This window comes from Aulonocara stuartgranti (assembly GCF_965226115.1).
Source record: "Aulonocara stuartgranti genome assembly, chromosome: 8".
NCBI lineage: Eukaryota > Metazoa > Chordata > Actinopteri > Cichliformes > Cichlidae > Aulonocara > Aulonocara stuartgranti.
In genome coordinates, this window is record NC_138959.1 from 19,554,162 (window position 1) to 19,580,646 (window position 26,485).

At 40.9% G+C, this 26,485-nt stretch overlaps 5 protein-coding genes across 7 annotated transcripts; all 5 read left to right on the plus strand.

Moving 5' to 3' along the window:
• The first annotated feature begins 429 nt into the window (after window positions 1–429).
• On the plus strand, window positions 430–3,418 carry LOC309712564 (gap junction delta-3 protein-like). Of its 2 annotated transcripts, none has more exons than XM_082543445.1 (2): window positions 430–589; window positions 1,048–3,418. In XM_082543445.1, exon 2 carries the CDS (start codon window positions 1,124–1,126, stop codon window positions 1,982–1,984), a length of 861 nt encoding a protein of 286 aa, XP_082399571.1. In that variant the 5' UTR covers window positions 430–589; window positions 1,048–1,123; the 3' UTR covers window positions 1,985–3,418. The 2 variants fall into 2 exon arrangements, with proteins under 2 accessions (XP_082399571.1, XP_082399572.1); XM_082543446.1 differs by having other exon boundaries at window positions 1,052–3,418.
• A 104-nt stretch (window positions 3,419–3,522) lies between these two features.
• Window positions 3,523–5,593, plus strand: LOC309712566 (gap junction delta-3 protein-like). The gene has a single exon (XM_082543448.1). The coding sequence runs from the start codon at window positions 4,279–4,281 to the stop codon at window positions 5,122–5,124; it is 846 nt and encodes a 281-aa protein (XP_082399574.1). The 5' UTR covers window positions 3,523–4,278; the 3' UTR covers window positions 5,125–5,593.
• Window positions 5,594–8,168: 2,575 nt separating this feature from the next.
• LOC309712563 (gap junction delta-3 protein-like) lies at window positions 8,169–9,466 on the plus strand. The gene is made up of 2 exons (XM_082543444.1): window positions 8,169–8,217; window positions 8,311–9,466. Exon 2 carries the CDS (start codon window positions 8,532–8,534, stop codon window positions 9,396–9,398), a length of 867 nt encoding a protein of 288 aa, XP_082399570.1. The 5' UTR covers window positions 8,169–8,217; window positions 8,311–8,531; the 3' UTR covers window positions 9,399–9,466.
• Window positions 9,467–11,898: 2,432 nt separating this feature from the next.
• On the plus strand, window positions 11,899–15,552 carry LOC309712904 (gap junction delta-3 protein-like). Of its 2 annotated transcripts, XM_082544091.1 has the most exons (3): window positions 11,899–11,970; window positions 12,941–13,819; window positions 14,721–15,552. In XM_082544091.1, exons 2-3 carry the CDS (start codon window positions 12,998–13,000, stop codon window positions 14,766–14,768), a joined length of 870 nt encoding a protein of 289 aa, XP_082400217.1. In that variant the 5' UTR covers window positions 11,899–11,970; window positions 12,941–12,997; the 3' UTR covers window positions 14,769–15,552. The 2 variants fall into 2 exon arrangements, with proteins under 2 accessions (XP_082400217.1, XP_082400218.1); XM_082544092.1 differs by lacking the exon at window positions 14,721–15,552 and having other exon boundaries at window positions 12,941–14,356.
• Window positions 15,553–18,287: 2,735 nt separating this feature from the next.
• LOC309712905 (gap junction delta-3 protein-like) lies at window positions 18,288–20,854 on the plus strand. The gene is made up of 2 exons (XM_082544093.1): window positions 18,288–18,412; window positions 18,846–20,854. The coding sequence occupies exon 2, from the start codon at window positions 19,059–19,061 to the stop codon at window positions 19,908–19,910; it is 852 nt and encodes a 283-aa protein (XP_082400219.1). The 5' UTR covers window positions 18,288–18,412; window positions 18,846–19,058; the 3' UTR covers window positions 19,911–20,854.
• Window positions 20,855–26,485: the final 5,631 nt, after the last annotated feature.

Here is a 26,485-nt window from a genome sequence, read left to right on the forward strand (position 1 = left end):
GCATGGTGTGTTTGCTTTGTGTCACCGGGTTGTGTTGGGGCTCCTGTTTAATGAAAAAAGCTACTTGCTTTAATTTTGTAGAAAGATTTTAATGCAATGCAGCAGTAGGAGCATCCAAATATACACTATATTGCTAAAAGTATTCACTTATCTGCCTTCAAACACATGAATTTGAGTAAACTCCCGTTCTTAATCCGTAGGGTTTAATATTGGCTCTGCAGGCCAGTCGAGTTCTTCCACATCAGACTCATGTCTTTATGGCCCTTGCTTTGTGCACTGGTGGACTCGTCCATCAGATTGCCAGACAGGAAAGTGATTCATTGCTCCAGAGAACACGTCTCCACAGCTCTAGAGTCCAGTGGTTCCATCCCAGACTTTGTATTGAGCTCAGTGATGAAAGGCTTGTATACAGCTGCTCAGCTATGAAAAGCCACCCTACGCACTGTTCTTGAGCTAATCTAAAATATTTGTAGAAGCAGTCCGCATGCCTAAGTGCATTTGTTATACACATGTGGTCATGGAAGTGATTGGAGCACATGATCCAATGATTTGGATTGGTACCTGCTTACTTGGGAAAACAAACATGACGGTAGGTCATGAGTCTCTGCATAGTAGATTAACACTGTCGTCAGACTATTTTATCTTGGCATCTCTGGCATCTCTGAAATGTAGGAGTTGGGTTTCAACCTGTCCATTAGCAAAGTTCAAATGTATGAAATGGAACCTTGGATCAGTCTTGAGGTTGGTTACTGTACTCTACAATGTTAGCTGGTTGTATTTTATGCTAACTGAAGGAGAAAAGAACTGAAAGGATATATTACAGGCTGTTGCTACAGTTTTTTTTCCTGAAGCGTTGTGCTTTATGTACTCTCTTTGCGGGTTCTTTGCGTCATTTTTGGTTTCAGCCCACTAAGACAGCCCACTGAGCAACTAAGGTGGATAAGCCTTGAAGCAACATTTAATCAGGTTTGATGGGTTCAGTTAAACCGTGAGTCACTGATTGGAGATTACAATAACAAGAATTCTGGTTTCATTTTTAAGACAAAGGCAGCATTTGCTCTGAGACGAACAGCTGAACAAGCCTCCAGACTTCCAAGAAGACAGACCTGACAAAGCTGCAGCCATGGGTGAGTGGGGCTTCATCGGTGGATTATTTAAAGACTTCCAGACCCATTTACCGATGCTGGGTCGTTTCTGGCTCGTCCTCGTTTTGGTGTTTAGGATACTAATCCTGGGAACTGTGGCCAGTGAAATGTTTGAGGACGAGCAGGAGGAATTTACCTGTAACACCCTCCAGCCAGGATGTAAGCAGGTGTGTTACGATGAGGCTTTCCCCATCTCCCAGTACAGATTCTGGGTGTTTCATTTGATCCTCATCGCTACACCTTCTCTGCTTTACTTCGTGTATGTAACACATCAAGATCACAAGAGGGCCAACAGCTCCTCGTCGAGGAAAAGGAGCAGCAGGAAGAACAGAGAAGAAAAAACTTCCAAGGCGCTCTACATTATCACTGTGATCTTCCGCATACTGGCAGAAATCGGCTTCTTATTTGTCCAGTGGCGTCTCTATGGCTTTGAGGTGAAGGCCCATTTCCAATGTAGCCGTTCTCCCTGCCCCCTAACAGTGGAGTGCTTCACTTCCCGGCCTGCAGAGAAAACAATCTTCCTCCTCTTCTACTTTGCTGTAGGGGTAGTATCAGCATTTTCCAGCATTGTCGAGTTTCTCTACGTCTCTTGTAAGTGGTTTTGCTCAGACCAGGAGGACAGAATCTACCACTGTGACTGCGAGAATCTCCGCAACCACAAGCAAGAGGATACAGAGGAGAAATCAGGAGGAGAGACGATGTCAGTGAGCACGGCCAGCAGTGTGAGAATGAAGAAGGGATCAGTGAGAAGCAGCTCCAGTCGACAGAGCTCCAGCATCAGTCACAAGTACAAGAATCCAAGAGGAAAATATGTGAGCGCCTCGAGGCTTACATTGTGAGAGGACACATATGCTGCAATCACAGCATCCTCCTTTTTCTATCATAAATTTGTGACTACATTTCTAATTCCCTCTACATGTTTTCCTCTTCATGTGTATTGGCGACATCATGAAGAAACTTATGGGAAAATGACAAAACGAGCACAGACGATAAGAAGGACGCATGAGAGACATCATTGACTTGTTAGTTCTGCTGAATGACGAAAGTCTGCAAGCATTTTGACAGAAACATTTCCTGGAAAACACTTGACAAACTTCCTTACAGGTGATTGGTTTTTAGTCAATGTTGCCCTTTCGTAGCTGTCAGATTCATCAAACATAGAACCTCTAACCCAGCAGGGGATTCAGGCCATACCGAGACAAAAATAAGACCCAAGAAACCTTGAAAATGAGTACTATTTTTATATTTCTTGGAGAGCCACGCCTTGGTCCTACTGGTTCGACTTGCTCTTCTATCTTTTCCTTTCTCTTCTGCTTTCTCTCTCCCCTTTGTTTGTGTGAATGTTGGCATTTGGTTTTTGTGTTTCAGAAGTCAAGCCTCAACCTTACCTGCCCACACATTTCCAGACTGTGGCTAATTACTGTGTTGACTTTGCTGATTGCTTGTTGGCTTCTTAAGGCTGAGGAGTTCCTTCAGTTGACCCCAGGCTGTTGCACCACTCAGTGTAGCTTCGTTTGCATGCTACACTACCAGTGGGCGAGGACCCTCTGCCTATGGTGAAGAGAGAGAATGGCTTCCTGAGTGTTCTAGGCTTTATTAAACTGCCTCAAATAAATATACTTATATATTTCCGGTGCTTTTAACACCACTTTTAAGTCCACTTTGCCAAACTCTTTATTGACTTTCTGGTCCAGATCTAAAAGGAGAGTGTGCTGGAGCCGATGCTAAATGGCACAAAGAAGGTTTCTCCTCTCATCACAGACTGTAAGGACTACTTCAGGGCATGCTCTGGATCAGGGCATCACTGAGCTCCTGGACAAACTGAGGTGCAACCTGACAGAATCAGATGGACTGAAACAAAATGACCCACATGTCAAATGTCAGTGTTTATCGTCCTCTTCCTTGCATGAACAAGGAGATACTAGTCCTGCTGGTGGATTAAAGACCTTCTACGACCCTCTCCACCTCTGCTAGACTAAGTAACTGGCTCCTGGAATCTCCTCCATGCTTCTGATCAGATATATTAACATTGTGCATGTGTGTGTCGAGAACAACTAAAAGAAGGAAGCGATACCTGTTCTGCATAAATGGGCTACGATTCAACCCAGTCGAGGCTTCGGCAGACAAGATTTTTAGCCACAACAAACGTCAACAATCGTGTGTTGTTTATTTGTTTGTTAATTTATTTCGATCATGTAAACAATATAAGGGTACATTTAGCAAAGAAAAGAAGAGAAAAAAAATACTATACAAATAAAGTTAATTTATTTCAATATTGCTTCATCTGTTCCGATTCAGTTACACATCGAAAAGGAGTGGGAAGAAGTACACACTCATTTAATCCCACCCCTTTGCCATAAGCTATCAGTCAATATATAGTCAGCTTCCTTACTGATATAATCTGTAGTAAAAATAGCAAACAGACTTCTGATAATATATACATCACATGACATTTTCGAAATAGAGACATTCACTGAATTTCAACATTTTTCCTTTCTTTATAATTCAAGAAAATCATATCTTTATAACTCTTTTTGAGCTGCTTTATGTTTAGATGTTGCTTCCACTCCATATTCAAACTGTTCCACAGCTTCAGTCTATGCACAGAAACACAAAAGCTTTTTCTTGTAGTACGTCCCTTCACAATTTTGAAGTTACAAATCAATGTTCAACCCATTTTATCTTGCCATCACTGTCATCTCTGGAACATAGCCGAGTCAGTATATTTCCTCCAGAGTCAATTTCAAAGAGTCAAAACCACGTATATATCCTAAAATAGAAAGAAATTTGGAGCAGTTGACTCTATAATGTTAGTGGGTAAGAGTTTCTTAAAGGCTCGTAAGCTGCTGTTATTGTTTTATGTCTTTAATGATATTGTTGATAGTCTTTGCAGGTTCTTCTGTAATGTTTTATTTTTGGTTTAAGGCCACTGGAGTATGAACTCAGTCAACACTTAGGATGGATAAGCTACCTTTGATCACTTTTATTGGGTACAGTCTCACTGTGAGTCATATATTGGAGATTATTATAACAAGAATTCTAGTTTCATTTTTAAAACAAAGGCAGCCTTTGCTCTGAGACAGACAGCTGAACAAGCCTCCAGACTTCCAAAAGGCCTGACAGAGCTGCAGCCATGGGTGAGTGGGACTTCATCGGTGGATTCTTTAAAGACCTCCAGACCGAGTCGCCGATGCTGGGTCGTTTCTGGCTCGTCCTCATGCTGGTGTTTAGGATAGTGATCCTGGGAACTGTGGCCAGTGACATGTTTGAGGACGAGCAGGAGGAATTTACCTGTAACACCCTCCAGCCAGGATGTAAGCAGGTGTGTTATGACTTGGCTTTCCCCATCTCCCAGTACAGATTCTGGGTGTTTCATATAGTCCTCATCGCTACACCTTCTCTGCTTTACCTCGTGTACGCCACACACCAGCATAACAAGAGTGCCAACCCCTCTCCATCGAAGAAAAGGAGCAGCAGGGAGAACAGAGAAGAAAAAGCTTTAAGGACACTCTACATTATCACTCTGATCTCCCGCATAGTGGCAGAAATCGGCTTCTTATTTGTCCAGTGGTATCTCTACGGCTTCAAGGTGGAGGCCCAGTTCCCATGTGACCGATTTCCCTGCCCCTACACGGTGGACTGCTTCACCTCCCGACCTGCAGAGAAGACAGTCTTCCTCCTCTTCTACTTTGCTGTAGGGGTGATATCAGCATTTTCCAGCATTGTGGAGCTTCTCTATAGCTCTGGGAAGTGGTTTTGCTCAAATCAGAAGAAATTGGATCTGTATGACCAATGTGACTGCGAGAACCTCCACAACCTCAAGCAAGAGGAGACAGAGACGTCAGAAAGCACAGCCAGCAGTGCGAGAGCAAAGAAGGGATCAGTGAGAAGCAGCTACAGTCGAAAGGTCTACAGCAGTGGTCACAAGTGCAAAAGTCCACCAGGAAAATATGTGAGCGCCTCGAGGCTTACATTGTGAGAGGACTGACTGCAATCACAGCAAGTGTGATTCAGAGTCTTTTCTATTTTAAACCTGTGACTACATCTCTAACTCCATTTCATTTGAAATGATTTCACTGTTGATGTGTTAAACAGTATTTACAGTGGGACACTTTACAAGGATTGTTTGGAAAATGAGCAAAGGAAACACTGATGATAAGAAGGATGCATGCAAGACGTTGTTGTTTAAATGATTAAAGGCTGTAAACAGTTCAGGAAGGAAACGTTTTCTGGACTACGCTTGATAAACTTGTTTAATGCTGATTGTTTTGTTTGTAACTGTGTCCCTTTTGTAGCTGCCAGAGGCAGAAACTCTAACTCAGCAGAGGATTCAGGTTGTACTGATAGGAAAAATAAGCACGGCAGTCTTTCAGACAAAATTTCTATTAATTTGACAGTTCCTGGTGAGCCACACTGACCGAATTTAGCTGTTTTTTTCTTGACTAGATCTCAAATCTTTCTTATTTTGCTCACCATCAATCAGCAGTATCAATAAAAAAATAAAAAAATAAATAATAAGCACATAGACTTATTTTGGAAAGGTCAGCTTTCCAAGGTCAAAGCTGACCTTCAAAACATTTGAGCTGAATTTATTTTAAAATTGCTGAATGTTTGGTGGAAAAAAAAAAAGAGTTGAATGAGCAGAAATATAAACATGTTAAAAGCAAAAATTCACAGAGACGAAGTTTCAACGTTGGAAAGTAGTTGAATATTTTTTTAAATGTACCTGACTAGAATAGATACAAACAATAAAGATTTTGATCTCAATACTGTGAATAAATCATCAAAGTTTTAGTAAAACCCTTGCACTTGTTTTTACAAATTACCTCGGACTAGCTTAGCACAGTTTAGAAACATAATGTACATAAAGAGATTAACCAAGTGCACAAGAACTGCAATCAGAGCTGTTTATGAACTGCAGAATTTACACTGTATGGGAGCGGAAGTGTTTGCTAAAGGACATTAATGTTTCTACCAACAATGGTAGCACACTTAATAAAAGTGGCAGAACAGGAGTAGCTCAAGAAAAAAAAATTAAATACACCACATCCCAAAAAGGTGATTCTGTTCATCTGGATGTAGTGTTTTTGGTGGGAGAAACATTTTGTCACATATCCGAGGGACTTCTTCAGTCTCAGCTGACTGCAGGCTTGCCGACTTTATAAACAGTACATTTGCATAATGACTATAATTAGCACCGCTGACAAACAATGGGCTGTGAGATCAGTTCCTTGACCATTAATATGGAAATTGTCATGTCGATTGATCAAAAACCACCAATCAAAGACCAATGATCCAAGACCATGAGTACCATTCACAGAGTTGGGGAATGGCTGCAATCACACAATTATAAGATGGTGAAAGATGTACCCTTAGGCCCCCTCTTCTATTCAGAGATGGTCTTTCCCTTTTCATGTACATGGACTCCTTGAATCCTCAATCAAACCAGCGTTCCTCCCTGTCCAGGATGTGTACATCCTCATCATTGAAAGAGTGTCCACTGGCCTGTAGGTGTAAATAGACTGCAGAGTCCTGACCTGGTGAGGTAGCTCTACTGTGTTGTGCCATCCCCTTGAGCAGAGATTGTTCGGTTTCCCTGATGTATAAATCACAGCAATCCTCCTGCTACTTAACAGCGTACACTACATTATTCTGTTTGTGTCGGGAGAACCGATCCTTGGGGTGGACCAATTTTTGGCGCCGTATGTTTTGAGGTTTAAAAGCCACAGTGTTTAGAGAAAATGCGTCTCAGCTGTTCCTATACTCCTGACACATAAGGGATCACTAAGATTTTTTGCTTAGGCAGCAGTTAATCTCTCCTGGACTGCCTGAAGCATTCTTTAGGTGCCTTCCCAGCGTTTCTCCCACTGATCAGCTTTTTGGGAACTCCTTAACTGGATTATAAAGCATGCATCAAGATATATTGCACATCATAAATCTAGCCTTAAATAAGATAAGGTAAACTTCAATGTTCAGTTATGCATTTTAACAGGTCAGTAATGCATCAACACTAATCCTGGTCAGTCTTCCCAGAATGACCATCTTATGATGAACCATGTCAACAAGGCAGAACCATGGCAGACATTCTGCTGCCCTCTACTGTCCAAAGTGATACACATCGACTTGAAACACCAAACTAGAAGGACATGTTATAAATCATACCAGCACAAAAACAGAGTGAAATGTACAGAAACACAAGCATATGCTGCATAATTAATTCACAAAAGTGACAGCATATTTGTGTGGGTCACAGTGGCGTGGACAGTGCCAGCCTTCCATGCCCCATGCTCAGATCACCAGGCACTTTACAAACTACATGACCTCTAAATACGCTTGTTTTTACGGTTTGTGTGATTGAGTGGCAGCCTAGCATAAAATAACCTTCAAATTACCATTAAAAATATATATAAGTTACAAGTGTTAGAACCACAGAATGCTAGTGTGATGAGTTTGAGAAACTCAGCGTAAAACCAAAGAGGCTCAACCAAAGAAACCAGCTGCATTCAAGAGGAAGGCTGCAGGTATCAACACAAAGCTGTTCGGCTCAATTAGAGCTATGTGCTTTTTTATAACGCAGATGTTGGTTTGGTCTTATAACAGTCACATGTAGATTTGAACACAGCTGTTAAAAAGGAAAAAAAGAGAGTACAGAAACCTTTGATTACAAGAAAAAAAAAATCCCTCAGTGACGACTGATAGTAGCTCATCAAATAACCTCATATAACGCCATATCAAGACGATTGCTGGCGCCAAGGTCAGTTTTTATACTGAACTCTGAAAGATGGTTTCGTTTTATGTGTTATATGATAAGATAAACTTTACTGATTCCATCTCATCTTTGCATGTGAAGGTGGACCAAAACAGCTGTGGAAAAACACTACAGTACAACAAAGAACACAAGCAGGCTGGGGATTTAAATAGACACATGATATAAAGAGGGAGATGGAAAACGCCAGGGTATGACACACAGCTGAAATCAATCAATGATAATGAGACAGAGGATGTCCAACTAAATACTAGACACAAAGACAAAGGCTAGAGAACACCAGTGACGCCAAAGATCATGATGCCTGTGAAGGCTGCTGTTATTGTTTTATTTCTTTAATCAGATACTTGAGTTGCTGTCTTTGCAGGTTCTTATGTGATGTTTCATTTTTTATTTCAGGCCACTGGAGTATGAACTCAATCAACACTTAGGATGGATACACCTTGACGCTACCTTTGATCACTTTTATTGGGTACAGTCTCACTGTGAGTCATATATTGGAGATTATTATAACAAGAATTCTAGTTTCATTTTTAAAACAAAGGCAGCCTTTGCTCTGAGACAAACAGGTGAACAAGCCTCCAGACTTCCAAGAAGACAGACCTGACAGTGCTGCAGTCATGGGTGAGTGGGGCTTCATCGGTGGATTCTTCGATATCCTCCAGACCGAGTCGCCGATGCTGGGTCGTTTCTGGCTCGTCCTCATGCTGGTGTTTAGGATAGTGATCCTGGGAACTGTGGCCAGTGACATGTTTGAGGACGAGCAGGAGGAATTTACCTGTAACACCCTCCAGCCAGGATGTAAGCAGGTGTGTTATGACTTGGCTTTCCCCATCTCCCAGTACAGATTCTGGGTGTTTCATATAGTCCTCATCGCTACACCTTCTCTGCTTTACCTCGTGTACGCCACACACCAACATAACAAGAGTGCCAACCCCTCTCCATCGAAGAAAAGGAGCAGCAGGGAGAACAGAGAAGAAAAAGCTTTAAGGACACTCTACATTATCACTCTGATCTCCCGCATAGTGGCAGAAATCGGCTTCTTATTTGTCCAGTGGTATCTCTACGGCTTCAAGGTGGAGGCCCAGTTCCCATGTGACCGATTTCCCTGCCCCTACACGGTGGACTGCTTCACCTCCCGACCTGCAGAGAAAACAGTCTTCCTCCTCTTCTACTTTGCTGTAGGGGTGATATCAGCATTTTCCAGCGTTGTGGAGCTTCTCTATAGCTCTGGGAAGTGGTTTTGCTCAAATCAGAAGAAATTGGAACTGTATGACCAATGTGACTGCGAGAACCTCCACAACCTCAAGCAAGAGGAGACAGAGGAGAAAGCAGCAGTAAAGGTGACGTCAGAAAGCACAGCCAGCAGTGCGAGAGCAAAGAAGGGATCAGTGAGAAGCAGCTACAGTCGAAAGGTCTACAGCAGTGGTCACAAGTGCAAAAGTCCACCAGGAAAATATGTGAGCGCCTCGAGACTTACATTGTGAGAGGACTGACTGCAATCACAGCAAGTGTGATTCAGAGTCTTTTCTATTTTAAACCTGTGACTACATCTCTAACTCCATTTCATTTGAAATTATTTCACTGCTGATGTGTTAAACAGTATTTGCAGTGGGACACTTTACAAGGATTGTTTGGAAAATGAGCAAAGAAAACACTGATGATAAGAAGGATGCATGCAAGACGTTGTTGTTTAAATGATTAAAGGCTGTAAACAGTTCAGGAAGGAAACATTTTCTGGACTACGCTTGATAAACTTGTTTAATGCTGATTGTTTTGTTCGTAACTGTGTCCCTTTTGTAGCTGCCAGAGGCAGAAACTCTAACTCAGCAGAGGATTCAGGTTGTACTGATAGGAAAAATAAGCACGGCAGCCTTTTAGAGAAAATGAATATTATTCTTGTAGTTCCTGGTGAGCCACACTGACTGAATTTTCTTGTACTGGGTTTCAATTCTTTCTTATTTTGCAGTATATCTGATGATGGCCATCATTGTTTTGGGCCAGAATTTTGTGGCAATCAACAACCTCAATCAGATTATGACCTCACTAGTGCATTGGTCGCTTTAGGTACCCATCCATTTAAAGGTAGATTGGAGGTTTATCCAGCTTGGGCGTTAACTGACTTCATATTCCGGTTTCCCGGAATCAAAAATGAAACACTGCATTAGAACACGTAGAGATATCAATTCTATGATATCACTAAAGTAATAAAACATTAACAGCAGCGTATAATACATACCTGCTTCTTTATCTTCTTACAAATTGTAAGAAACAGTTATAGGCTAACACTGTATACACTGTGTATACTGATGCAGGTTTCTCTCCATTTTAGGATTTATAAATACCCACTGCCCACTTCTTTCTGTCATTTAATGGTCGGCCATTGTACAGCTACAAGCATTTCACCCCCATGTCATACTGTGTATGGTTGTGTGTGTGTGTGACAAATAAAATTTGAATTTATTTGAATTTGCAGTATTCTCCTGTACTAGGTGTTGCCACTCAGGAGAAGTCAAAATTTCTCAAACTATTGTAGCATATTGTAGCATATCCTCTGTATAATCTGTGAATATCTAAGTTTCTCTACTGACTGATTAAAACATCATTAAAAAACAACAATGCTACCCCGGCCAGTGGCAGAAATGGCGGCTAGCAACAGCGGACGTGACTTTGTCGTACGGTATGGTCCTCATGATCCTGTAAAAGTTATTAAAAAGGAGAGGACACATGCTACCTTTTGCCTGGTTAGCCTTGCCAGAGTCTTTGCTTTCTTTGTTACGTAATTCATCCACATGGTTTCTATTACTTTTGTTAACCATTTTTATGAATTAGCTCAGGTTAGCTTAGCATATTTTACAAGCATAACACACAACAACATTTGAAACAAAAGAAACTAATCAGGGATATTTTCTGTGCTTCTGGACACATTACTGACCTTAGAAAAATCAGAAATAATGAGCAGAAGAAACATGCCGATGTTAGCCTGATCAGTCTTGCTAGGATAGCGATCTCATGACACCAACGGAAACAAGGCAGACCTATAGTAGGCATTCTGCTGCCCTCTGCTGTCCATAGTGGTACACACTGACTTGAAACACCAGACTTGTACGGCTTTATAAATCATACCAGCATGCAAACAGAGTGAAATGCACAGAAACACATGTATATACTGTATAATGAATTCACAAATGGACTGTGCCAGCCCTCCTGCTCTTCACCTCGTTCAGGTCAACAGGCGCTTTATAAAATACATGCCCTCTAAAGGTGGTGTTCATAAAGTTTGTGTGACTGAATGGCAAACAATTTAGTATTTGTCATGTCCTCTGCTGACAGTATGGTTAATTTTAACTTTTGTTGGAAACTAACTATAAATCAGTGTTCTGCACTTGGACAATTCGGCCGCTAAAGCTGCAGATATCTTGCACTACTTACTTCGCCTACCATGTTTTCTCAACTGTGGAAAACCTGCTTAAGAATAACTGTAACAAGAACATTCCTATCACCCTCACTGTGCTGATGCGTGGTGTTGAAGGCATTCGCACAGGCTGGACCACAAAGATTCCCAACTGCAAAATATGTGAGACTATTAGTAACATCCACTGTGTGCTCGACAGAGGACCCTCTGCCCATGTTGACGACAGAGAACGGCTTCTCTGGCTCCGGCCATGTTGTTTGATCTGAAGTTCAAAACTATGTTCTTACAGCTTTCAAACGACAGAGACTTACTGAATAAATGGACCAGAAATCTGTGTGACATAAAAAAAAAATCAGATTCACTGTTTCAAAATAAAGATTCTCATCATATCAAAGAGAAGAAAAAAACCCTCTTGTTTTAGGCTTATTTCCTCTTAGCTTCTCGAAATGTGTTGTGCAATCCGCTTGTTTATGTTAATTGTACAGTAAGTTGGAAGTCGTGTCACGGGTTGATTGTGGGCTGTTTCATGTAACCTGTTAAATATTTTGCTTCTGGGTAATATTCATGTTGAATGTAGAGGGAGGAGCAGCCAACATTCGATGCGCTGGGTGTCATGACGACACAGCACTCAGAAATATCTACATGTAAGTAATGTTTTATTATCAAGGAGTATCTGGAGAATGTTGTGACTGTATTAAGGATGTAATGTAGAGGATGAGAGAGGATTAGCAAGAAGCAAGGGAGGGAAGCTATGAAGAGGATGAAGAGTGGAAACGTCGTTAGTCTAGATGACATACTTGTGTAGAGAGGGGAATGGAGTTTTAAACAGGTTTGGACACGTGAGAGGACAACTGAGGAACAGAGAAGGTTGATTGTTTTTCCCTGATTGGTTATACCTCAAAAGTAGATGATATATAACTTAAAAGGTTTTTTTTTTCAATTAACTACTACTTAAGTACTCAGTAATTAAGTTCTGATCAAATTTGGACAAATGCCATATCCAGGGTCACAAAAGAAATATTTTTAATCTAACAACTTAAAACCAAAAACAAAAAATGAGTTTTGATTCTGGTTCTTGTTGACTAAAATAAGAAACTACATGTATAATTTTTATATTTAACAAAACATGTTATGCTGTGATCAGGAAACATGTTGGTACAACTTTAAAGATATTCTTCCGTCCAGTAAAGGAAACTTTTTTTAAAAATACTAATCAAGATTTTGTCTTTCTTAAATAAACAAATACAAAAAGAAAATCTATGCTCAACCTGTTTTGTCTTGGCAGAACAGACATCTCTAAATCATAGGTGAGTAGTTCAACCAGTCAGTATAAGACACATTTTCAAATCCTACATTTGAGACAACACTGCATCGGTAGACTCCAGACTATTAGCTTGTTAGTTTCTTACAATTTCTTTGAGCTGATGTGTTAACTAAAGGCAACAGAAATTGAGAATTATTGTAGGCTTTTAGTTTAAGCCCACAGGACTCAGTCAGCACCTAAGACGCAAATATCCTGAGCCCACTTTTGACCAGATTTGGTTTCACTTTGAGTGAAAGTCATGGATTGGAGATTATGATAACAAGCATTCTGGTTTCATTCTTAAATCAAAGGTGGCGAATCTGAGACGGATCGGAGAACAAACCTCTGGACCTGACAGTGCTGCAGTCATGGGTGAGTGGGGCTTCATCGGTGGATTCTTCGATGCCCTCCAGACACACTCGCCGATGCTGGGTCGTTTCTGGCTCGTCCTCGTGCTGGTGTTTAGGATAGTTATCTTGGAAACCGTGGCCAGTGACATGTTTGAGGACGAGCAGGAGGAATTTACCTGTAACACCCTCCAGCCAGGATGTAAGCAGGTGTGTTATGACTTAGCTTTCCCCATCTCCCAGTACAGATTCTGGGTGTTTCATATAGTCCTCATCGCTACACCTCCTCTGCTTTACCTCATATATGCAACACATCAGCATCACAAGAGAGCCAACCGCTCCTCGTCGAGGAAAAAGACCAGCAGGGAGAACAGAGAAGAAAAAACTTTAAGGGCACTCTACGTTATCACTCTGATCTTCCGCATAATGGCAGAAATTGGCTTTTTATTTGTCCAGTGGCGCCTCTACGGCTTCAAGGTGGAGGCCCATTTTCCATGTAGTCATTCTCCCTGCCCCCTGACAGTGGAGTGCTTCACTTCTCGACCTGCAGAGAAAACAATCTTCCTCCTCTTCTACTTTGCTGTAGGGGTAGTATCAGCATTTTCCAGCATTGTGGAGCTTCTCTACAGCTCTAGGAAGTGGTTTTGCTCAAATCAAAAGCACTTAGAACTAGATGACCACTGTGACTGCGAGAACCTCCTCAACCACAAGCCAGAGAAGACAGAGGAGAAACCAGGAGAAAAGACAAGCAGTGTGAAAGTGAAGAAGGAATCAGTGACAAGCACCTCCAGTCGAAAGGCCTCCAACACTGGGAACAGGACCAAGAGTCCAAGAGGAAAATATGTGAGTGGCTCGAGGCTTACAGTGTGAGAGGACTCTGAATCACACATGCTGCTATCACTGCATCCTCTCTTTCTATTATAAATTTGTGACACATTTCTAATTCCTTCGTGCTGCTTCACTTAAAATTGAAATGATGAATAATTTCACAGTTAAGGAGTTTTTCCATGGAACATATCACAAGGAAATGCTTAAGATCAGGAAATGAGCAAATGCAACAAAATGATAAGACGAATGCGATGCATTGTTGACTTGTTGACATTGTTCTGGTAAATGATAAAATGCTGTAAACAGTTCAAGGAGGCAACGTTTTCTGGATTACACTTGATAAACTTGTTTAACGCTGTTTTTTGGGACCTATTGCCCTTTTGTAGCTGGACAGAGGCAGGAACTCTAACTCAGTTTTCTGGCTTTGTATCTTCTCTGGCAAGTTAGCTGCTAACAGAGAGATAGCTTATTTTTTAATGAATGACTTCAGACTAGCTTAACACATTTTCCAAAATAATAAATAAAAACATCTTAAAGAGAAGAAATTAATCAGGGGCGCTGCAACTGTACACATAGCTTTACACTTTACAGGAACAGGAGTGTTTGCTAGTGGTACCCACACCTGTAGTTCAAGTAAAAAAGTGAAATCCATTACACATCTGTGTGAAATAATATTGGGTAAATTTCAGAGCTCATTTAAGCATATTTATTTGCTTCTGGACACATTCCTGACCTGTAAAATCGGACACATAATATAATAGTGGAATACACTGACTTGAAACACCAAACATGCAGGACTTGAGACACTCAAACCACCTACACTTAATTAGTATGAAATGTAATTTTTTTTTAAATGCATATATAACAAAAATAATTTAATAAAGTAATTACATATTTGTGTGTGTCACACTGACAGGGATTCTGCCAGCCCTTCACCATGCTCAGGTCAGCAGGAACTTTATAAACTACATGTCCGTGAAGGTTCTCAGTCATCCAGGTCATCATAGTCTAAGGAGCCTTGAAAGAAAAGTGCCTGGACTTCTTTTATGTTGCTTGAAGACATTTCACCTCTTATCCTGTCATGGTCCTGGGTCAAGCGACCCAGTATTTGAGTTTCATGTATCTTTTGTATTCATTTGCACCTAGCTTAGTTCACCTAGTTAATTTCTAGATTGCAGTTTAGTTTTGTTCCTTAGTTGTTTATGTCATCTCCCCCTGTACTAAGTCTCCCTGGTTCATGCGTCATGTCTGCGTGGTTATGTTTAGTTTTTGTCATGTCTAATCTCCATGTTTCCCATTTTACTTTGAAAGTCTGTATTCATTGTCAGCGTATTCAGTTTCACTTCTCCTGTCCTGTCGTTAGGTTCATGTGTGTCAGCTGTGCTCCCATGTGTGGCCACTTCCCCTGATCATCCCTCATGTGTATTTAGTCTCTGTGTTTCATGTAGTCTGTGTCGCGTCGTCTGTGTTCCCACCCTCCATGTTGTCACAGCCAGTCTTAGTATTCATAGTTATGGTTTCCTGTGTCTTCATAGTTTTTCCTAGTTTTACTTTCCCAGTTTAGTCATAGTTTAGTTTGTCACTGCGTTTCTGCCTTGTCTGCACTCCTTGTCATCAGCCACAATAAAGGCTCGCTTTCAGTTAAGTTTACTCCAGTCTACTCTCGTGTGTTCGCACCTGGGTCCACCACACACACCACCGCACGGTCTGCCTCCTCAGATCGTGACATATCCGAGAAGCTTCTTCAGTTCTTGGGTCAAATGGTGGAGAGTCCCAGATTTAAGCCCTGTGGGAGTGTCCCCCCAAAGGGACATGGAGCCCCTAATGATCCTCTACCTAATCACATGAGCCAAGGTGTGAAAATGGGTGTAGGTCACAATCATCCAAGATTTCGGGTGAACTCATTGTGGAACCTAACCCCTTCCCAAGGCGTCTGGGAAGGGATCTCAAAACTCGATTACCGATGGCTGACAGTTGGTGTCATAAACCACCGCCTCTGTTCAAAAAGGGGCGTTCACAGTGGACATAGATGGCTTCTTTCACTCCTCTTTCAAACAATCTGTCTTCTCTGTCCAAAATCTTTTGGACAGAGAGGACAGACGCCTTAACGCCCACTCACATCCTGGGCCTTCTGACCTAAGGAAATCACATGATAGGAGCTAGGTTCCACAATGAGTTCACCCAAAATCTTGGCTGACTGTGACCTAAACCCTTTTTCACACCTTGGCTCATGTGATTAGGTAGAGGATCGTTAGAGGCTCCATGTCCCTTTGGGGGGACACTCCCACAGGGCTTAAATCTGGGACTCTCCACCATTTGACTTTAGAACTGAAGAAGCTTCTTGGATGAGAGGTGAAACGTCTTCAAGCAACTTATAGAAGTCCAGACACTTTTCTTTTCAAGATTTGCCGGTTTTGTAGGTATATTAAACTGACTTTAATAAATATACACTTATTCATTTGTTGTACTTCTTAGACCATTTTGATGGAGACAGTTATTAACCTCTGTGTGGCAGGCAAGGTAGAACCTACACACAGGACTTGGAGACAGGGGAATAAACTAAAGGAGACAGCTTCATTTGCTGTAACAAGAAACTGTAAAACAAAAAATACAAAAATGCAGGCCAGGAGGAAACCAGGAAACTGTAAAACTCGGAACTTGAAACTAGGGATAAACAAAGGAAACACGGCAAATTGGGATGATGTGACAACAAGCAGAGGTAGACTGAGTAGAGTTAGAATTTCGTTCAGGATAACGAGAGGATGGGCAACAGAAGGGAACACAGCTAGAACTAATGCAAACTAAAGAGACAGAGAAAGGAACACTGAACAAGACACACACGAGATGAGGTACTGTCAAAATAAAACAGGAAGTGACACACACTGAGTCAAAGACAATGAAATGTGAATTTGGGGACAAGACTGACTAAATACAGAGGCGAGCATGAGGGACACAGGGAAGGAAACCAAGATACAAGAGAACATCACACTGCGCTTTGTGGTCAAGATGACAGAAGAGAAGCTGAGGGAGGCTGAGGCCGCCGGCCTCCATAAAGTCTTCAAGCTTCAGAGCTCCCTCACCTGCAACTCTGTGGTAACGATTGCCACTTATTTGCACACATTCACAGCAGGATGAATAAAGTCTTTGGGTGCTTTTCTGTGAAATCCCAAGAATTTATTTACATATTTACAAACCATATGAAACGTCAACATTTTTCCATTTGTTTTTCAAGTTCTATTTAGCCATGTGGTCAGCCAGAAAAAGTATGAGTCTGTGCAGGATATCCTCAAAAATTTCTTTGACTTACAGATGAAGTAATTTGTGCTGAGAGGACAGGTTGGCAGGCGTCCTGGGAGCAGAGAGTGCCAAGGTTTAAGTGGTTTTTATGTTTGTTTTTTCTCCATATCCAGTCATAAGTGCATCTTGTTATTCACATATGAAAGTACAACTGTAGTGTCCCTGTAGCACAGTCATATAAATATTGCTACATATGTTTTGCAAATTTTAGTTTGCATACTTTCAACAACATGATAGAAACTGCAGAGTCCTGCACTGGTATGCTGCTGGACTGTGGGAAACCAGGTGCTTAGTCTTGCACGGTTATTAGAGCATATAGCACTCAAAAGCATTGACTGTCATAAATAAGTTATGACGTCAGTAAAATAACAAATTGCAATTTAGATTTTTGTTAAAGTTCACAAAGAAACACATTGCTTATGTGCAGCAGCATTAAAGATGTGCAAGCAGACCGTTCTTCACTTCAAAACAGCTACCAAGAATTATAAATTATGTGTTTTGTTTGATGAATTTTAAGAGAAGATAAAGGTTATGTTACAATACACACAACCTATAAGAAGATGGCTTAGATAATTGGAAAGACTCAGTAAGTTAAAACTAACTAAAATAAAGGGACTCTGTTCTATAATCCACTTGTTAGTGTTTTGCCTTTACCTGTAAATATTTTTTGGCTGGTCATGTTATACCTTTAAAAAACACAATTTTGACTTGCTTACATTAATTATATGGTTTATTTGAAGTTGTGTTGCTATTACTGTGTTACTATTGTGTCCTGTTTCATGTCACTTGCCACATATTTTGCCTCCAAAATCAGAGCTCTGTAGAACTATTTAAATATTTACGTAGGGGGAAACAAGTAATATTTTGTTGTAACTTCAGCAGACAGCACAGCTCGAGTTTCATACCATTAACATGTTTGTTTTAAACCTTAAACTTCTTTTAAAAGCTTGTCAATGCAAAACTACTGGAACATTTCTATAGCTAACAAAGCCTGAACTGAAAACCTATGAGCTCTTTTGATTTTGGTGATAGCTGACTAAATGAAGAGGAAAAACATTCCCAATTTTTTCTTTTTACATGCAGCCTCTCATGCGGTTACCAGGGAAACTGGTGGACCAACTTAAAAGAGATATTTCCTGCCATTTAAGAAATGCTCATCAAGAGTTTGCCTTTCTTGGATAAACACCTTCTGTCTGGGGCTGGATGGACACTGATTAGGACGTAGCAGGAATTTCCTGACAACTGTTGCCGCCCTTTCAATCATAAGTGCCAGCCAGCCTGAGGAACATGGCACTTTGGAGAGAGCTAAGGGTGAGTACACTATAAGATCGTGTGGGCATGAGAATTGACCATTTTTTATCTGGTTTATCTGAGCTTATACATGGTAGGAGAATTTTAAGGCTTTTTAAGGGGTGTAGGTCATTCATTTGTCTAGATACTGCAGATTAAATCCTAAATCAAATGTGTGCTCGACCTTTTTTATTGTGGCAGCACATGTGTCTCTGACTGAGCAGTTCAACCAGCCTGTATATGTCAATGAGAGTCAGCCTTTAGTAATCAAAATCATTTACAAATCCTGTATTCTGCAAAACTGCATTATTATACTCTACAATTTAAGTTTGTCAGCTTCCTAGTTCTTTGAAATATTACGCTAACTGAAAGCAAAAGAAATATAGAGATTTATTGTGGGCTGGTGATATTGTTTGATTCCTTTAGTGATGTCCTTGAATTATTGTCTTTGCAGGAATATGAACTCAATCAACCTAAAGTGCAAAAACTATGAACCCACTTCTTTTGATCACTTTTATTGGGTTTAGTTTCACTGTGAGTCATATATGGGAGATTATAACAAGAATTTTAGTTTAGTGTTTTTAAACAAAGGCAGCCTTTGCTCTGAGACAGACAGGTGAACAAGCCTCCAGACTTAAAAGAAGCCAGACCTGACAGTGCTGCAGTCATGGGTGAGTGGGGCTTCATCGGTGGATTCTTCGATGCCCTCCAGACTGAGTCGCCGATGCTGGGTCGTTTCTGGCTCTTCCTCATGCTGGTGTTTAGGATAGTGATCCTGGGAACTGTGGCCAGTGACATGTTTGAGGACGAGCAGGCGGAATTTATCTGTAACACCCTCCAGCCAGGATGTAAGCAGGTGTGTTATGACTTAGCTTTCCCCATCTCCCAGTACAGATTCTGGGTGTTTCATATAGTCCTCATTGCTACACCTTCTCTGCTTTTCCTCGTGTACGCCACACACCAGCATAAAAAGAGTGCTAATCCCCCCCCATCGAGTAAAAGGTGGAGCAGCGAGAACAGAGAAGAAAAAGCTTTAAGGAGGCTTTACATTATCACTGTGATCTTCCGCTTGGTGGCAGAAATTGTCTTTCTATTTACCCAGTGGTATCTCTACGGCTTTGAGGTAAAAGCCTATTTTGAATGTAGTCGTTCTCCCTGCCCCCTGACAGTGAAGTGCTACACCTCCCGGCCTGCAGAGAAGACAATCTTTCTCTTCTTCTACTTTATTGTAGGGGTGATATCAGCATTTTCCAGCTTTTTTGAGCTTCTTTACAGCTCTCGAAAGTGGTTTTGCTCAAACGACGAGGACAAAATCTACTACTGTGACTGCGAGAACCTCCACAACCTCGAGAAAGAGGAGACACAGGAGAAATCGGGAGGAAATACGTTGTCAGAGAGCACAGCCAGCAGTGTGAAAGTGAAGAAGGGATCAGTGAGAAGCAGCTCCGGTCGAAAGGTCTATTGCAAGTGCAAGAGTCCAAGAGGAAAATATGTGAGAAGGAAGATGCTTATGGTGTGAGATGACTCTGCAGTAGCACATGCTGCAATCAAAGCATCCTCTATTTTCTATTTTAAACTCACAGCAACATTTCTAATTCCATTTCACTTGAAAGAATTTCCCTTTTTAGGAGTTTTTACACACTTAAAAAAAAAATGCATGGAAGCTAACCCATCAAATTTCAGGAAATGAGTAAAGACAACACAGATGATAAGAAGGACAAGAAGGATGCATGTGAGACATTGTTGACTTGTTCGTTCTGGTGACTGATTAAAGGCTTAAAGGAGAACTTTCTGGAATTCACTTGATAACACTTGTTAAGACTGATTGCATTTTGTGTTTGTGTTGTTCCCACTTTAAAGGACAAATCCGCCCTGAGGCAGCGTGTGAAGATTAATTTATTTAAGCAGATCTGGAAAGTGAAGTAAGGCTTTGTAAATGGAGGCATCTGTCTCTATCCAATCTGTAATGTTGGAATTATTTCAAGGTAGAGTGACCAAATTCCCAGCAAAGTAAATGTGAAGACAAAGTGAGATGCTGGGAAGTAGTCTGAAATTTTCGTGTCTACTTTAAAAATACAAATACACCAAATTCTGCACGTTATCAGATTGTAGGATGTACATGCAAACTCTGTTACTCGGAATATATCGCTGCTTCATTTCATTCAAGGTAGTTTCCATCGTATTCACCAAAATCTGCAAAGCTTTTACTCGACTTGAAGCCACTTGTGAGTATATCATTAGGTGCGTTAACCTTCTGACTATCAGAAAAAAACTTCCCTTCTGTTTCAAATGCCAGACTTCAGAAAAGTGCACAGCCAGCAGTACTAGTCAAAATGTGTGGCATTGTCTCAAGATGTAGGGGAGGGGTACAAGGAATAAAGTCGCACATAAAGAGGGACGTCTGGTCACCCTGTTTTTCAGGGTTTTTTCACTGTGTTTTTGAGTTTCTGACAGAGATTTAAGAGTTTCTATAACTGTCAGGGGGCTGGGTCTCCATTTTCACTTCTGTTATATTTTTGAGTTCTTATGTTATATTGAAATAGTGTTAAGTTCTATTATTATTATTAGTTTATCTGAGATGAATTTTAGTTAATATTTCCATACCCCTTGGTTTATATATCATGTTTCCTGTCTAGTCTGTCATGTGTTTCATCTTTATGTGTCCACATTGTAAAGTTTGTGTGTCATGTCTATGTTCTATTATGTTTCCTGTTTTATTTTGAAAGTCTTGTGTTTCCGTGTTCAGCATGTTTAGTTTTGCTTCCCCTGTGGCATCATGTTTAATTGTGTCAGGTGTGTTTCCCCAGGTGTTTCCACTTCCCTCATTATCCTTCTGTGTATTTTAGTCCTTTGTCTTCCTCTGTTCAGGGTCCGTTCTGTCAGAGTAGCTGACAGAAGCAGATGTGTTTGTGAAGCAGACCCAAATGCAGACACGGGAGACATGAACTGAGGTTTAAACACAAAGCGAACCTTTATTACAGCTGATACACAAAACAGAAAAAACAAGGCGAGGGGAAACTAAGATTAACTATGAAAACAATGAAAAGAGACAAGAACATATAACTGAACACTGAAGTAATCCAAACATGAGCATGTACATTAACCTGAGCAGTTGAAAACAAGACTCTGTGACTTGAAATGAAGACAACAGACGGACCCGCACTGAACAGACGACTAAAACACACAGAAGGATAATGAGGGAAGCGGAAACACAGCTGACACAAATGAACATAGAGTCACAGGGGAAGCAAAACTAAACACACTGAACATGGAAACACAAGACTTTCAAAATAAAACAGGAAACATAATTGAATGTAGACATGACACACGAGCTAAAAGTAAAACCTAGCATCAGCACTTTACTTAGCAGATCACAGACTGAGGTTATTCACTCGGCTCATTACTCATTACTTACAGTTAGTCACAAATTAGTCTCTACTCACTGATTATTTTTGTTTGCTGATCAGCTTTTCAGATAAATATGCAGTACATGACTGTGATACAGTAATTGTGTTTTTGTTCAAAGCAAATAAAATCTGCTTTCATCAAGTCATAGCTAACTTATTTAATAAAATAAAAATATAATTACATCATGGTTTCCAACTCTTGTGATGGAGCTTGTAACTTTCAGTTTGTTTGTTTTGTTTAGTTTTTCAAATGTGTTTTTTTTTTTTAAATGAATGGACAATCGATATGACTGTAATTGAATTAAATGAGGTTATTAAAGCCATATTGTGATATTATTGTGATGTACGCCTGTCATGGTTGCCTGGTATGTCTTTATGTGGGGTTCATAACTTGTGACTAATGGTTTTATCAATGGTTAATGTAAGATTTGCTGACATTCTACGGGGCCAACTCACTCCACCCAGTGTGGGTTGACTGGAAGTGAAAAATCCACACACTTCCTTTCTAGAAAAAAAAGCCTTAGAGGACAAACTCCATTTAGTATAAGGAATGCATTACTCGCATTCATATCTGCACTGCGTTTTCCCAGTCGATTAACCTTTTTTTTTTTTTTAATTCATCTTCATTTGTAATCATCTGCTAACCAAAACCATGGTTAAAATGTCCAAACCTTCAATAGAGGGTACAGTCTACAAAAGTGGTGTTACATTTCTTAAAGGATGACCTCACTTCACTCTAACTCCTATTTAAAAATGCTACAGCATCCTTAAACAACAAAGATCTCAAGTGGAGTTTAACGAATTGAATTTCTCCTTTTGAAGTGGAGTATTTAGCCTCGATGGCTGGGAAACTTTCAGAGGCGCACACCAGCAGCAGGCAGCTGGACTGGTTGCTCAGCTTTTATATTTGTGTCTCCGACACGGTCGTGAGCGAATGAATAGACTCTTTGTGAGTTCAATGGTGTTTCCTTTTATTGATGTCACAACACATTTCACTATTAATAATCAGACACAGCAGCTTTTCTCCCGGCGCCCTTTTTCAAAGGATATCGTAGTGTACCGTCAATAAGTTGCTCTAGTGCCGGCACACCACACACCACGAGACAGCATGCGCGCCGTTTCTGTTTGTGGCCGAGGATCATGGGGGGTGAATGTAATCATGTCATAAGAAACAAGCTCTGTGGCATTTTTCAGAGTCGTTGCTGCGCAAGTTTGGACACGAACCTGTTGTTTTTGTTCATGAGTTTATCGAGCTGAATTTCATTCAGTGTGCAGTCAAAAAAAATGTTATGTAAAGCCTTAACCCTGTAATGCCAAGAGTATCATATTTGATACATGAGTTTTTGTGAGTGTTCGAGACCTCTGCATCATCACTGTGGATTTTCTTTCCTCCTGAAAAACCTAAATAAATTGCACAATACATTTTAAAGCAATAAATTGGAAAAAAAAAAAAAGATTTATTAGTTCATTTCTTTTTTATTTCATTTGAAAGAAGGTTTAAAAAATGTACATTTCTGGCAGTTATTTCATGGTTCAGACTTTTTTAAAACGTTACCCTTTGCGATCATCTGATCTCAAAACTGCTGTTGCTGGGTGTTTTTTCAGTTTGCCTGTCTCATTTTAGTGTCTTTGTTGTAGCTCCAACACTGACTCTGACCTAAATACTTGTGTCACATGCACAGGTGGTGTAAAATATTCTAATCAAAGCAGTCTCATTTGATCACCGCTCAGCTGCACAACATGAATATTAAAGCCCCCCTCTGCTCAGGAACTTGATTTGCTTGCTGTTACCTCACTTGGATGTTTGACCTTGACGGTACGGGCAGTGTATGTGTAAAAGTTATTTCTCTCATGTTCTTTTGAATGACAGAGATGGTTTCCCTCTGCTCACCTCACATTTCTGGCAAGCAGGTATTTTTCCTGCCAGGATTAGTGATAAAACTGGTTTGGGACACCAGTTGTATAACAAAAACTTCCAGAAACTCCAGACAGTGAATTTTTGTGCCCTGCAGTGTAACCACTGTTGCATAATTATAAGTTGCGTAATAATGATATAACTTTTAATAGGTACACATGTCACAACTCGGTGAGTTTAGCCACGTTGACGTGATCAAGTCCATCAGAATGAGGAAGAAAGGTGATTTAAGGTTCTCTGAACACGGCACGTTGGTGCTGGATGGGCTGGTCTGATTATTTCAGACTGGGATTTTCCCACACGCCAACAAAAAAAAATAAATCCAGTGAGCAGTTCCTGATGGCAGAGGTCAGATTGCCAGACTGCTTCGAGCTGATGGAAAGTTTACAGATAACTCAAAGAACCACTCGTTATAACTAAGGAATGCAGAAGAGCATCTCTGAACAACACAACGTTGAAGCGGATGGGCTACATCAGTAGAAAACCACACCTGGTGCCACTCCTGCTGGCTAAGACTTTCAAACCGAGGGTACTGCTGACACAGGCTCATCCGAATCGGCCAACAGGCCACTGGAAGAAAAGTTTCAATCATAAACACAAAAGCGTGGATCCTTGCATCAACACTTCAGCCTGCTGCTAGTGGCCGAATGGTGCAGATGATCATTTAAACACTACAGCATGCCTGGGTGTTGTTGCTAACCATGACCGTGCCTTAAAAATGACCACAGTGATTACATCTTCTGTTGGGTACACACTGATGTTCCACGTAACATGCCTCAAATCATCTTAGATCAACTTCAGGTTGTGGTGGAAGTATCTGAGGAGCATATGTACATTTTTTTGGACTACAGTCTGCTAAAGAAGTCAATATACACCATAGTTTAAAATAATATACCACAAAAGAATTTGCTGAAAAGAAATTTTGCACTAAAGCAAAAATGATAACCTTGATTATTCTGTCAAGTTCGTCTTGTCAACAGTAGGGGGCAGCAGTGGAACACTAAATCCCACACTTATGCCACTCATCTTCTGTAAGATGACTTAATTTGCAGCCACATTATCCCAGTGACACCCAGTGACAGTATCTTTTACACTGCAGGGTTTATTCATGCATATCAATCCTTTTAGGCCTCGCTTCTTTTCTTCACGAACAGTTCAGACTGAAACTGTGCAATATCTTACTTGCTTTAAAGCTTTGTCATTTGAGGTAAATTGAATGAACTGGTTCTGTGTTTTCAGTTAAGAAAGAGCGCTGGAACATAAAAAAAAACAAGGTGACCGTCATTTGAACACCAAAGCATCCATAGGTCCAAGTGGCTCATCTGAACACAAAGATGATCTAAATAATCTCCAAAGGAGCTTATTTTTTGCTTTATGCATTCCTCCAGGAAACACACACACACAAACCCCTCCTGCAGTTCCCTGGACGCATCATATATGCAGATTGCAAAGTGGTGCAGCTTCTTTGATGTTGCACAGAGCAGAATTCTAGATGTGTTTTATATAACCGCTCGAGAGGGAAGGAAGGAAGAGTCGAAGAGGATTACCGTCAAAACTTCCCCTCTTTCCTTTTGCCCGCCTGCATTTCTACCTTTTTAAGTCTGTCTCGTCAAACTGGAAGCCTGTCTGTTTCTTTCTTTCTCTACCCTCTCTATTTTCCACTTTCTATGCTTTCCTACACTTCACACTCTCTCTCTCGTTCTTTTTTCCCTCTCTTCTGAATCCAAGGAGGCTTCGGTGCTGTCTCAGAGAAAATGTAGGTCATCTGTTTTCTGCGATTCCCCTCACACCAACACGGAGGAGGAGATGGAAATGATAACATCTTTCTCTGCTCTCTCCATCTCCCCACCCCTCTTTCATTCTCCACCTTGAATGAGACACTTCAGGGGCTCCCCGCGCTCTACCTGTGTCCTCTGCGCGCTCCTCGGAGGCTCCCTCAGTACACACCGACCTGAGTGACAGCTCCACGTGTGGAGTGCCTCTGAGCGTCCCCCATCTTGTTCAGTCGTGTGGGGACAAAACTTGCCAAGATGTCCCCCCCCACCCTCAGAAACATCACTCCTACAGTTTGCTTTCTCTGCTCCAAACAAAGTATGAACAGCTCACTCTCAGCTACTGCGTCACTCTTTGATTTGGTTTATTTATGGCACAACGCCCAGTTCTAAGCAAATCAAGCAGCTTGTTTACCGGACTGACTTTGGTAGCGTGTGACCCAATGATGTTGATGTAAGTCTCCGAGGGTTAGAGTAAACACTGGCGAACAAGTCACAGAAGAAGACGTCTTACATTTGTATGTATTTTTATTGCTAATGAACTTGCATGGGGGTTTGATTAGTGATTAATGGCAGGAGAACAAACAGAGAGCATTTCCTGTGACAACCAAATGACAAATGCTTATTTGGAAAACAAAACAAAACGAAGAAATGGCAGAGGAAAACAACAAATGCTGGAAAAACTGACTCAAGTACACATATTCATCTATAACTGAGTCAGTCACACCGATATTTTCAGCTTATATTAGCCTATACTCAAAATCTCAGGCTGCTGGTTTATTTGTGGTCCCTACGATATTTAAAAGTAGAAAGGGAGGCAGAGCCTTCAACGTCCAGGTTCCTCTTCTCTGAAACCAGCTCCCAGTTTGGATTCAGGACACAGACACCCTCTCTACTTTTAATTAGCCTTAAAACTTTCCTTTTTGATAACGTTTATAGTCAGGACTGGATCATGTGCCCCCCCTTAGTTGCATTGCAATAGGCCTAGGCTGCTGGAGGC